Source organism: Maylandia zebra, linkage group LG7 (assembly GCF_041146795.1).
Source record: "Maylandia zebra isolate NMK-2024a linkage group LG7, Mzebra_GT3a, whole genome shotgun sequence".
In the NCBI taxonomy this organism is placed as follows: domain Eukaryota; kingdom Metazoa; phylum Chordata; class Actinopteri; order Cichliformes; family Cichlidae; genus Maylandia; species Maylandia zebra.
This window is the reverse complement of record NC_135173.1, coordinates 23,842,429-23,856,054: the sequence shown is the minus strand read 5'-3', so window position 1 is coordinate 23,856,054 and position 13,626 is coordinate 23,842,429. Positions and strand designations below refer to the sequence as shown.

General features: G+C 40.9%; 1 protein-coding gene across 8 annotated transcripts in view; it reads right to left on the bottom strand.

Annotated features, from left to right (window-relative positions):
- LOC101479570 (transcription factor SOX-6) overlaps positions 1-13,626 on the bottom strand; it is a 106,622-nt gene that overhangs the window by 66,048 nt on the left and 26,948 nt on the right. For all 8 annotated transcript variants that reach the window (XM_014409107.4, XM_004564494.5, XM_012922841.5 and 5 more), the window contains 2 exons: positions 7,658-7,877; positions 2,233-2,443 (listed from right to left, as the gene is read on the bottom strand). In XM_014409107.4, the coding sequence (XP_014264593.1) occupies positions 2,233-2,443; positions 7,658-7,877 (431 nt within the window). The remainder of the gene's footprint in view (positions 1-2,232; positions 2,444-7,657; positions 7,878-13,626) is intronic.

Here is a 13,626-nt window from a genome sequence, read left to right as displayed (position 1 = left end):
ATTTTTGTTTTGTGATCAAGTTTTGGGGTTTTTTTACCAATCAGTAAACTTGTCCTCAGTCGCAACATCAAAAAGTCCATACTGCTGTTTTGTTGAAGTGCCTGGTCTATCAGAGATACACACAATGGTGCTCTTATCACCTATTACATCATCTCATCACATATGGACACTTGGCCAGGACCCATTTTGTTTTTCACATTTTAACACACTGGGAGTTTCATTTTTCAACATGCAAGACTATTGTTGTGAAAGCAAGACTAACTCAGATCCTGATCTTGTAAATGTACGTCAGCAGTCCTGGTGTTTAAACCAACCCAAACACTGAGAGAAAGCAAACGAGTAACAAAGCTACACAGTTCATGAACAGGAAGTGGACTGTGAGCTCCAGGATCCGTCATCAGTTTCATCACACCAACTGCATACTTTAAACATCATTTTAGACGTGCCTTTCATCATGGTACTAGTCATCCCAATGTTTTTACAGATGATCTGCACAGTAGTAAACAACCATGTATAAAGTTTAAAAAGCATCAGTCTCACCTTTACAAGATAGTTTCCAAACCAGTTATTGTCAATTAATCACCATTTCATTTATTGCTAACTAAAAAACATGTAAATTATTTATCATTTAATCATGCTATTATTAGCTGTCGCCCTGAATCACTCATCTGTAGTAAAAGGTCTCTTTGTATACTACTAATATAAGATCAAACAGACTTTACTTTTTTAATATTGTTATATTTCTTTAAGCTGAAAAGGGGTGGAAGTGGTTGCAATTAAACATACAAAAACACTTCAAGAGGGGCCAAGAGCCACTTGATCACAACATCAAGAATATCGGCTTCAGAATGCAGCACACCATGCTCATATTCCTCTCATACAAGGGATATGAAAAGTAATTAAGAGGAAAAAAGGGGAACCTAAGCAAACTCAATGAAGACCTATGTTTACTGAAAGTCTGTTGTGTTGCTGCACAATCACTACACGCAGTAAACAGGAATTTAAGTTTAGAAAACTTCAAAACGAATTAAAAATGGCCAACGTCATTGTACAGTAAGCAAGGTTGGGTATTGTTGATCAGAAGTATACATGTGGTTCTGAAATCAAAAAGAGCCACATTTAAAGGTGGGCACCTAGCATTTTTATCCACTTGTGTCCTCTTTGATTTGAAAGGAAGGTGTCACAACACTTTTGAAAACACACACTCACAGATGTGAGTGTGTGTTTTCTGCTGCTGAATATGAGAGCAGAATATGAGAGGCAAAGCTTCCTGTCTTGGAGCTTAAGACACTGTGGACTGTATAACGCCTCAGGCCATCCAATCTGGCCCATTTTACTGTATCAATAACAAAGTGAAACCTCTAAATGAGAGAGATCAAGCACTCCTCTGATATTATCGCGATTACTATGTGCACATAATAGTAAAGAGGGGTGTTAGATGGTTTTAGATCTGGTTTGCTTTGGGGAGGAAAAGGGCAAGCTGAGGCACGCTGGGAGACTCCAACCCTTTCCCGTGTTGGAGGTGTAGATCAGAGGAGCAGCGGAGAAAGGGAAACCTGTGTTTTCACTGATTGATACTGTGATCTAACGAGTGAGGGATCTGTCAGTTGTAATTTTAGACGTTCAAAGATCTTCTGGAGAGGAAGTTTTCAGAAAAAAAGAGAACAAAATGGTGAGCAAAGGTTGTTGTTGCTTTATGTGGAAGGGAAACTGAGTAAAAACTGCATCACTTCTGTGAAAAGCTAGAATGAAGATGCAGTCCTGCAGTGTGTTAATGTATCACTGTGATATATTCACTCATCTAGATAGCTCTTAACCCTGCAACAAATGAGGACCTTTGCTAAAGTTTTAAAATCTATTTTAATGGAAGACAAACAGTTCACCAATTGTAGGACTAGAAAATGGACAATATGGAAAATTTGTTTGAAATAAATAAAAAAATGTTCCACTATGTGTTTAGACCATTTCTCTAACTCATTTAAGCTACTAAAACTCCCCCAAAGCCCTTCAGGTGAAACCAAAAAACCCACCCAAAGCAGCGCTGTTTCTTAGATGTATAAAGTTATCTTCAAGTTAGCTAAACTGAATGTTTATAAGTGGAAGAGCAGTGTTACTCCACAGCCTGCAGCTTCGAATAAAAGGCTAGCCTGAAATGTAAAGATTCAGGTCCACTGGTGATAAAACATACACACACACATAAACACACATATACACTGAAGACCTTTTTCTTACCGTCTTGCTCTGTCTTGGTCAGCTCCACGAGCTTCTTCTGTTTCAGTGTGTCCACCACGTCTGCCAGGCTCCCTTTGCGGCGCTCTGGCGTCCCAAAGGCGAGGCCAATCACAGGCTCCCCGCGATCCCTTGGACACTCCTCTGGCTTGGTTGGAGAGGTAGAGGTAGTCCGGTAAGAGTAGACTGAGCCACCTTTACTGCTTTCATTGTCCTTGGAAGAAATAGAAAATGAGAGTTCAAACCCACGAGCCATAGAAAGTAATTAAGTACTGCATATCTGTGAGAGAGCATTTCAATTCATGCAACAGTTTATTTTTAACACAGCTCAGACAAATGCATCCCAAAGCTCTTTAATGTATCTCTGTAGTACTATTTGGGAGTGAGCCTGTACTTTATTTGCTCTACTGCGCTTTGCCTGGGCATGGGTCAGCTGGTGCTACATGCCAAATATCAGACTTAGGATTGCATTTTGCAACTGACAGAACATGACAAGCACAGTACTTGATCTATCTGTCATCAAAAACAACATGGTGATACTCCATTACATATCTTTATACTGCCAGGGTCACGTGTGTATAATCCACTGAGACACACTGTGAGAAGGCCAAGCCTGGCAAGTGTTTTTTCAGTTGAGGGTGCTTACACGTAAGGAGCAGCATGACCGCAGAGACATGCAATCTGGTGCTGGTGGAAGTGGATTTGTGGAATAATTTAAAGCCAGTAAAGTGTTATAGTAGTCTGAGAAAAACCTTGATTTGTGTCTTTAATAGATTCATAATATATTCATTAATTACACATCGAGGTTTAACCCTACAGTCACACACAGACATCTCGGGTGATGCATATGATTGTTTTATACCTCTCTTTAGAATAAGAATTAATTCCTGTTTTGGTCAAGGTGACAAAAATCAGACCTTTTGATAATGAATAGAATAGAATAGAATAGAATAGAATAGAATAGAATAGAATAGAATAGAATAGAATAGGGCCCTGGTTTTCCTGAGACAGGAGGAGCTGGCGATGGCCTCCAGGGGTGGCAGAGGACAGCCAATTATTTTTTTGGGTGGTGTTGATTACCCTCTGAGAAGGCTTCCTGTTCTTAGTAGTGGCCCCTGCATACCCAGCACCAGTAGGAGAGCACACACTCCACTGAAGAGGGGTAGAAGGCCAGCAGCAGCTGGTCCAGGTTATTCTTCCTCAGGACACAGAGGAAGCGCAGCCACTGTTGGGCCTACTTTACCACTGTGGTGTCATCGACATACTTGACGCTGATTGGGTAGGTTGGTGTACAGTCATATGTATGCAGGGGGGACCTTTAGGTGGTCCAGTTTGGTAGTGAGGATGTCTGGTATTATGGTGTTGAACACATAACTGTAGTCCACAAAGAGCATCCTCATCAAGCTCTTCCTGTTCTCCAGACAGCTCAGTGCTCTGTGAAGGGTGATGGTGATGGCATCCTTCGTGGAGCACAGGGGGTGCGAGGAAGGGGTGGCCTCAAACTGAGCAAAGGTGTTGAGCTCCTTTGCAAATTTGAGGCTGCTGTCAGGGGGTTGGGGGCTCTGGCCTTTGTAGTTGGTGAGGGCATGGATGGCTCTCCACACTTGGAGGAAGCCCTCTATCCTCCTCCTGTAGGCCTTCTTGACCTGTTTGATGTCCCTCCTGTCCAGTGTCACATTCTCTACATAGCACTTAATGTAGAAAGGGACAGACTGAGTGAAGGTCTCTAGGTCCTGCTGGTCTAAGATTGACCATGGACCAGATCAAAACAGTCCCGTAGCTGGAGAAGAGCATCATCTGGCAATGTTTTAATGACCTGGGTGCTTGGAGGAGTTTGTTTCCTGAGGGGGATGTAGGCAGGGGTGCAGAGCAGAGAGAGGTGGTCAGACTGTCCTAGGCTGTCACTCTGTAGCCATGCTTGATATTACTGTACACATGGTCCAGTGTACTGTCCCCCCTGGTAGGACACTTAACATTTTGGTGGAATTTGGAGAGCACAGATTTCAAACATGCCTTATTGAAGTCCCCAGCAACAATATGGACACCCTCCGGGTCGGAGGTGACTGAGTGCTGAGCTAACGTTATATCTGATGGGTTTTTGTTGTTTATGGTGGATGACCCCAGCGTGTGTGTCCCACTATTGTCTGCTCTGCAGGGTTATGAGTTAAGCAAGAGGCACAAGGAGTCTATAATTATCTAAAGATAAGCCCTTCAGGATGACCACATTGTCCCACACAACATCCGACACTTTAGCACAGGTGCTCTAACACTGGGGTTATTTCTGGATACTTTCTCCTCCCCTTACAGAGTGGGGGGATCTCCAAGAACTTTAGGAGGCTTATGTTTCAAAGACAAGGGGCTTTGGCTAACAGCGGGATCTTAAGATGCCCTTGAAATAGCTCCAGGAGGCTCTGTTGTGCACTTTGTCTTTAAGCGGAAGATGCCTCTGTAATGAGGATTACGAGATAGTGTGTCACTCACAGATTGTTCAGGTGTGTTGGCTTTTTTTTCCAGGTCTGCTCAAGAGTTATACAAGCAGGGTGGTGCAAGCTGTAATGTTTGATTCTCAGATCAGAAACTTGAATCACAAAGTTTTGTTTTAAGTTGACCCTCACTGTTGGAGGCTGGTGAGGCAATGAAGTTAAGAAGGGTCGTTTACCCTTCTCTGTCCACAGCACAAGGACCTCCCATGTTTCACTGGTCAGTGGCTGCTTTGGGCAGTGTTGCAGCTTTACCTTATGACTTTTTACAGTTTGAAACATTGCACTTTGTTACTTTCTGGCCCAGCACCACCTGTCCTCTTTCTGAACACTTGAAAAGATTATTTCGTTATAGGTTTTCACCAGTGTCCTGTGCTGGTCCATGAGGGACAATGGTTACACATGTGAGTGTGTAAGTTGGAGATAAATAATAGAGAGAAAAAAGGAAAAAATATAGAGTGAAAATTCAAATATTCATGAAAAGTTTTGCCTTCAGGCAACTTTGAAGTCTGATACCGATGTTAAGTCAGGTTTTTGAATATTGTTGTTAATGAATTACTGCATTTACAGCTCTTATTGTGCACTGGGCATGGGTCAGTATAACTGAGTAACAATTTCAAAATATCTAAAGAGCCATAATCATGATTCAGTAACGCAAGTAATTTTAAAAAATGGGACATTTTTCACCAAAATATTCAACTCTACCACAACAATGATACCAGAGGAAACTTTCCCCTTTCCTCAGAGGGTGAAGCCAAACACATTTTGTCCATTAGGGACCCACAGAACCTGAAGCCAAGTAACTAACACCTTAACAGACACACTCAAACACACATACAAACACACACACCAAAGCAGGCTGTGGAGATGAGAGGAGGCCAGGGGTATAACTCTCTAAACGAGATCCCTCACTGGGCTGCCTGCAGCACTGCCTGTAGCACACAGGTCAGAAAGAACTACCGGTGCATGCGTGTGTGTCTGTGTGTGTGTCCACTACACCTTGTGCTCACTCAATAGTGCAAAGATATCATTAGGCATGAGAATTTGCACACCCTATGTATTCCTGCATCTCACAGGTGTTTTATGATTTGTGAGCCCCGAGTGTGTACTCTGCAGAGGTGTGGACTCGAGTCACATGACTTGGACTCGAGTCAGACTCGAGTCATTAATTTTATGACTTTAGACTTGACTTGAAAAAATGTTCTAAGACTTGTGACTTGACTTGGACTTTTACACCAATGACTTGGGACTTGAATTGGACTTGAACCGGTTTACTTGAAGAGACTTGATATTTCACCCCAAATATAAAATTTAACATGCATATTATATAGAGATTGAAAATGTGACGTCATTCACGGGTAGAACCGCAAAGGATTCTGGGAACTCGTGGCAAGAGGTACTAGCGCACGCAGGCTTTCAATTAAAATCAGTTAAACAGCGATAAAAAGAAACACAAAAATGTCAAGAAGCCGTTGTATTATTAACTGCAATAGCCGGTCGCATGACAGCCACGGGAAGCCGACGGGTAAAGAGATCGGTTGTTATCAGATTACGTCGTTGAAGAGAAATTGTTCGAGCCATGTTTCCGAAGTAACAAAGAGGCGACTGGATTGCAGCCATTCAAAGATCAAATATAACATCCCAGAACACTCCAGCTCACAGGTTAGTCTGCTCCAAGCATTTACACAAAGGTCAGTGTTTTTTAGTAGTTAATACGTCATTTTCATAACATAATTAGTGATATAGGTTACAAGCAAGTCTGGCGCTGAACAGAAATTGTCGCGCTATGCTCCTTTATTTATTGTGCATAAATAGTGAATTGTCCTGACACAATATTGCGTTTCGCTTCTGTTATTATGGTACATTGACAAAAACATATACTTTTATTCACAGGATAAAACAGGTTTTTTGTATCACTAATTGCCCAGTGCGATTACAGACTGCGGTAAAGTGAGCCGTCATTTGTGAGCCGCGGTCAAGCCAGCCGCCTCCTATCCGCGCGGTGATTACAGCATACAATATTGTTGTCACTGCTACATTTCTGTAACGCTACCAGAAATTATTTCCACTACTAATTAATTACCGTTGAGCTTAAAGGTCCTATTAATAAACGGTTAAGGAATGTGTATTTATGAAGACGATTTGTGAGACTGGTAAACTTATGATACGTACGATGGTCTTTACTTTCTACACGGTGCATTTCAAGGTCCTGCACCCATCCGTCGGTAAACTGTACCTGGGCTTGTTGCAGTGACCTGAAGTTACTAAACTTCATGAGTGTGTGCACTCACTCCAAGAACCGTATGATTATAAATATGCATATAAATATGCTACGATGAGATAGCTGACTTCATCTAACTAGCAAATGTTGTCCAGGCTACGTTGGTGATACAGTTTTTTTTAATATGTATGATATTTTTGTCATGTGATTTTAAAGCTGGTCCTACAAGCGCATCCAAGAATAACATGCAGCTTATCTCAGAACTGTCGGTGAAAATTATTCTTGGAGCTAGGTTTAATTGAGCTGCATTTTAAAGAGGTGCAATTTCACAATTTGTGTATATTTTCTAAGTTCACTATTTTGTATGTGTTGAGAAAAACACAGATTTTAAAATTACATGGTCTAATATTTACATTTAGCATAACTGCAACATTATTTTTTCGTTTTTTTTTTTTTAAAGACTCGAAAGGACTTGAAATTCAAAGTTTCAGACTTGTGACTTGACTCGGACTTTTACACCAGTGACTTGAGACTCGACTCTGACTTGCCTGACATTACTTGAGACTTGACTTGAGACTTGAGGATAAAGACTTGAGACTTACTTGAGACTTGCAAAACAATGACTTGGTCCCACCTCTGGTACTCTGTGCACACACCCACATTTGTGTGAATCTGAGTTATAGTATTATGGTCAGTTTCTAAGCTCTTAGCCTAATTCACTTCTCACCATCACAGCAGGACTGACACTCTCCCACTCAGCGTCTGTTGGTTTCTCTCTGATTGGCTGCAGTTCATCTGGGTGGGACTGGTCATGCAAAGAAGGCGACACCGTCTCCTTTGGGCCGTCGTGCTCATCACCAACCCAGCCTGCACTGTCCTGACCAATCACTTCTGCTTCCTCGGGCGGTGGATGAAAGGGAGGCGTTGCTCGCATGGAAGACATCATTCTGGGAAGGAAAAAAAATTAAGGGTTTAACTTTGGTTTATGAACTACAGTTATGTCTACCAGGATGGATGCTCACTGAAGTGACACATGAACAGCTGCCGACTAGTGCTGCTGTTCTCACAATGATAAAGACTAAAAGATATTTGTCACCAGCCAGACTAAAGCCAAAACCTTCCTGGAAACCGTGATGCATTTTCTGTGGAAAACTGCAAACAATGACACACCAGCACGGGAAAATAGAGCAATGCTCCAAAACAAAAGACACAAAGTGTTTTGTTACATTTTGTTTTGACAGACATTCTTTTCATAACAATATTATCACGATTGGACTCTTCTTAAGTGCTGGAGGTTAGTTCGTGTAAATTAGCAGTATCATCAGTATCAAACTGTGCCAAAAATGCAGTTTTCTACTTTTAGTGTGTTAAATAATTTTAGATTTTATTTTTTTCCACCACTGACTGCACAAAAAAAGCCACAAAACACTGTTGGATGATTTCACAACCATGCATTTGAATCGATAATTCAAAGCCACAACTTTATTTAAATGCAGAGACATGAATGTGAAACATGTAATTATGGTTTAGTCACACACAAACAATTTAAAGTACATATCATATTTTTGGTATTTACTCAGGCACTCATGCAGCGCGACTCACATGTTTTCATCCTGAATGTACATCAAGCGTGCAAACACACACAAATCCACTCTCGTGGGGATAATCTATTAATCTATTATGCAGCATCAAGGCCTCTCATCACCTCGGAGCTGTTACAAAAGCAGACGCTATAGGCTGCCGAGTTTAAGTGGAAAAATCTCACTTTTTTCTAATATTAGTCTCAGACTGAGTCGCCAGGCTAATGCATCATTTTCTGTAATGATTTCCTTTCATTTGACTTTACTTGTGAGGACATTTGCTGACCACAGCTAAACCCTGCCTTCCTACGGGCTTAGACGAAAGGAGGTCTAATCTAAACACGGGCTCACTTGTCCTCAACATATATACGAGTACACACAAGCGCAAATACACTAAATACATAAACAATTCTACATTAATAAACACAAATCTAAGCTAAACTGTTAGGTGACAACTGATGGATCAGCCTGCTCTGAGCTGCTTTTGCTGTGATTACTATAGCCGGTGCCACCCACCCTTCCACACACATGCACGCAAATGCATACACACAGCTTCAGTGAAAAACTGATTACTACTTCAGCATCGGCTGCTCAGTAAGTCAGAGCAGGCTGTCTCTCTGATATACGCAGCCTCCTGGGTGCTCTTAAGTGTTACATCTGACCCTCAGTCAAATGTCTGAAAGGGCGGAGCGGGGGTGCAGTCTGAATGCACGAGGAGGGAGAAGAAGATGAAAAAGTATTTAATAGATAGAAGCAGTTAATAAAGAGTGAAATGAATCGAGGGAGCAAAAAAATAAAAAATAAAAATGCAAAGACCGGAAAAAGGATAGAGAGGACAGGAATGGGAAGCTCAGTTCCAGCGCAGGTCCAGACTGATTATTTGAGAACTGCTGTGTGTCCATTTGTGTGTACAGTATAGCTGAGTGATTTGCTCAGTGAATGCGAGGGTCGTAATGTTCAGTGCATGTTGTCTCTTACTACCTCTGGTGGAACGCAGCTTCCACCGACTCTGCGATGCAGGAAAAATTAGAGGAGGGTGGATAGTGGCATGCTGTGAAAAGTGAGACCTGAAAATGTTAATAACCATTAATAGTCCATGATAGTCCTATAGACTGAAACCCATCAGAAATACAATGTAACCAATTTTACTGAGAAATTCTATACCTGTTCTCATTTATGTTGCTTTTTTCTTGTTACTTTTTACTTTACTGAACCTTATTATTGCAGTTTTTACTGCAGTAATGAAATGCAGTTTATTTGATGCATGTAGGTTAATCCAGGTGATTTTTTTTTCAAGCTTTCAAACCCAATTTTAAGTAAGTCTAACGAGCCTTCTTTACAAGTCATCCAAGTTTCAAAGTACAGGTTTTTATTCGTTTTTACAACTGGCCAGCAGTGCCATCCATTCACAGCCAGATTTAAATTTAGTAGAAGAGTGCGGGGTTTGAATTTCTCAGGCCTTCGTTGTATTACACAGCGATATGAGTGTAAGAGCCCAGACAACCAACAAACAGCAAACCATAATCCACGATCAACTCAGGTTATCCAAACTGGAGCGATGAGACAGCGATGGGCAACTGGGGAAGGAGAATACAGAAGACAGCCTATATTTAGCTGACAATATTGCTGGTGCTGTGTTTATGAGGGAGCTTAAGACTTAGTTTCTTGGAACTGGTGTCTCATATGGCCAGGAATGCCCAGACTCTTAACTGCCAGTGATTGGGTTTCTCCATGCAACAGTACAAGGGTTTATTGGTAAGCATGGCAAGCAGGTCTTTTGTGATTAGAAAACGGTGTATTTCATGACCTGATCATTAGACAGAGTAGCATGCTATACCAAAAAAAAAAAAAAAAAGATTCTTTTAGTGCATGACAGAAATGTGGCTGATTTTTTACATTTTTCACATTACCTTCTAAAGCTACACTATGAAACTATGAACACATTTTTATATTTGCAATAAAACCATCACAGTGAAAGAAAAGTGTTGAATAATGAAGCCAGAATGAAAGAAAAACATGTGATCATTTTTCTTTGTGTCACTGTTTTCTAAAGACAATAAGAGACTTAGAGAGTTAGGTGTATTTTTTTAGGCATGTTAGACAGCTGGACATGACAGTATATGTTAAATTAATCAATTATGCTCTATAACTAATAACTAATCCTTGTTGTCTTTGAGCTGTATGGTCATAGTCGTCTGCACATTTATGTGTCCTAATTTAAAGAAGAAGCTTTTTTTTTTGGTCTCGACACGACTCATTAACAAAATGTCGCCTGACACGTAGGCAGAAACTGAGTTATTATGACTGAAAAGAAACAACCTTCCCCCAGTGAGACGGACAAAAAAGAAAGTCTTCCTATGCCGAGGCCCTCTCAGGAAACACTAATGTGATGGTAATGTTACACCAGTACCTGAAAAACAAATTCATTTTCACAGGCATCACTCCGAGGCTCTCCCAAAGCCTTTTCATATTGTCAGATATCTAGAAAAACATCAAGACTTTCCCCTGGAAACGGTTCTCCTGCCTAAGATGTTTCTTGGAAAGTGATACTGGTTAGATTGCCTGTTTGATAACTGAACAGAGCATGCACTGTTGAATGAGAAGTCTTAATTGTTCATCCCCGTGCATTTATAGTTTTTCTGCTTTGTTTTCCGTGTTTGCTTTGGTTGTTGTTGTTTTTGTTTTTTAATGTGACTCCAGGAATCCAACAAGCTGTTAATAGCATCATTATTAAATCTTTGTAATATGCACGTTTTTCACCTACTGTCTTTAATAATCACAATAAATGTATGCCCAGCAATTTTTCCTTTTTGGTTTATGGTCCTTTCTTTCCTTTGCTGTCGATGGAAATTTTTACAACCTTTAGCTCTCAAATGCACTCGGCAAATAAAGTGCTGGTGGTGGACAGCTATCTAAGTCTCCTTCTAAAACGTGGACAGTAACTTAGAATCCCTTTGTGTGTGGAAGAAAAACGAAAACCAGGGTCGGTATTTGGCAAGAAAGCGTTGTTCAGATCTGGCCTGGAACCTGGCGACTTGGCAGAAACAATCAGGCATTGTGGAGCGTGGACGGAGAGGGACCTGTGACAGATGAGAGCGGGAGAGAGAGGGCCCCCTCTTAGAAAAACAGTACACAAAGCGCCATTCAGAACCCAGGTCCCTTCTGCCACTTGTGGAGCTGGAGAAGGGCTCCGACAAAGGCCCCCAACTCAACCAATTGGGTGTAAAATCTCCAGCCGTCCCAGCTTTACAGAACTAAGGAAGTGGGAAATACCAAAGAGACAGAGAATAAGAAGAAAGGGAGAAAAAATCAGGAGAAAGAAAATAAGGACTTTTCTTGGAATTGTTAGTCTTTTGGACAGGCCCAACAAGAAAATAAGGTGAAAGAGACCAAACCGAAGATTTTAAATGGAACACTGAGGCCCATCTCCAAGTCTTTCTCTGCAAGAAAGATGACATTATCAATGGCATTCGCACAATACCATTTTGCATGTCTACACATTATATGCCACTTTTAAACTCAACAAAGTAACGCAGGGAGACGTTTGCAGAAAAAAGTGCTTGATGCTAAGAGCAGAGCAGTGGGCTAGTTTAGCCATGATGTTTAGCATTTTATTGGAGCATTAAACCACACTGCCACTGTCATTAAAAGTTCTCCATTACGCATGGAAAACTGTAGAAGCCATGCATTTCAAGTTTCTCAAAAGTTGTACATTATGACTGGTGTTTACAACAATAAATACAAGAACACAACAAAGCCCAGCAGAAGTGTTTTGGAGGAGACGTTAATGGGACAGAAACTAAAGCATATCAGTAATGTGTGTTTCGTATAAGACTGTAGATACATGTTTTTTATCACCCGTTTACTGTTAGTTTGTCATTTCTGCAACTTTTTCGTCACATTTTTGTCTCTCCAGAAACACTTGGGTCGTATTTCGTGAGGTGTTTGTGCACTTGTGCAGCGTTTTTTCCTATTTTCCGATGTTTTCTTAAGTTCCAGTTTCTTTGATCTGGCATACGTCAACATGAAATTCTGCATTGGCTTTCCAATAGAACATTCTCATAATGAAATTAAAAGTAGATGTAATATAAAATGAGCTGATATGAACCAGAAAAATTTCTTAAAATTCATGAACAACAAACAATATCCAAACATACTTGATTTTGTTCGTTCGCTTTGCTGAAAACGTAAGGAATTGTTTAGTGACCATCAATGAAGTTCATTGAGAATTCACAGGTGTGAATGGGTGATGTGGTTTCTTTCAATGGATAAATAAAGAAAAAGAGGGAGAACTGGACTTGATGAGAGCAGCTCCCCCAACTCCTAAATCTTATGTCTGTCTGGACTCTCATTAGATCATCGCAGAGCGCTGCAAACAGAGGGCACTGTCATAGGTCAGACATGTGGAATGTGAACACACACATGCTGCCCTGTTTTCTCCCAGAGATTTCTCATCATGGGTCTTTTGCCCAAAATAGAAAAGTTCAATAGCAGCAGCAGTTACCCCCCCAAACCAGCCAATTTCATCACTGGCTTAATAGCAAGAAAAGCAGTTTTGTTTTCTGAAACTCCAGCTCATTGGATTTCACTTACAGAGGCAGCTCTGTAGCTGTGCAACCAACAAGTAGCTGTTCTATTTCACTGCTGTAGTTTCGTATCACACGCAAAGGCAGGTATTCTCTGACCTTTTCATGACTTAGGTGAAACAATGAAAGAAGGTATACAGTGGGCGGATGCTGTGCATGACTGTTGGGTCCCAGCAGTGTCTGCATCAATCAGCCATCACAGCCAAATCCTTCCACAAATCTCAGGTAAATAGAACTTATTGTGCGAGTATGTTACACTGAGCGGCTCTGTCAGAAAATATTTACAACCACAAGGCACTCAGAGGGGAAGGGTAGAAGAAGCATTTAGGCAAGGTACAAAGTACAAGTTTAGCTCTTATTTAACAGACTGGTGTGATTCTAAACTGTAAGAATATAATCTAATAGTTGAAAGAAAGCTTTTTTAAATTTCTAACTTTATTTAAACAATGTCATTTGCCTCTGTGAGGGCAGATTTTTGTCTGCAACAGACACAACATGTTGAAGGTTTATTCATATAATTGGTTTAACAA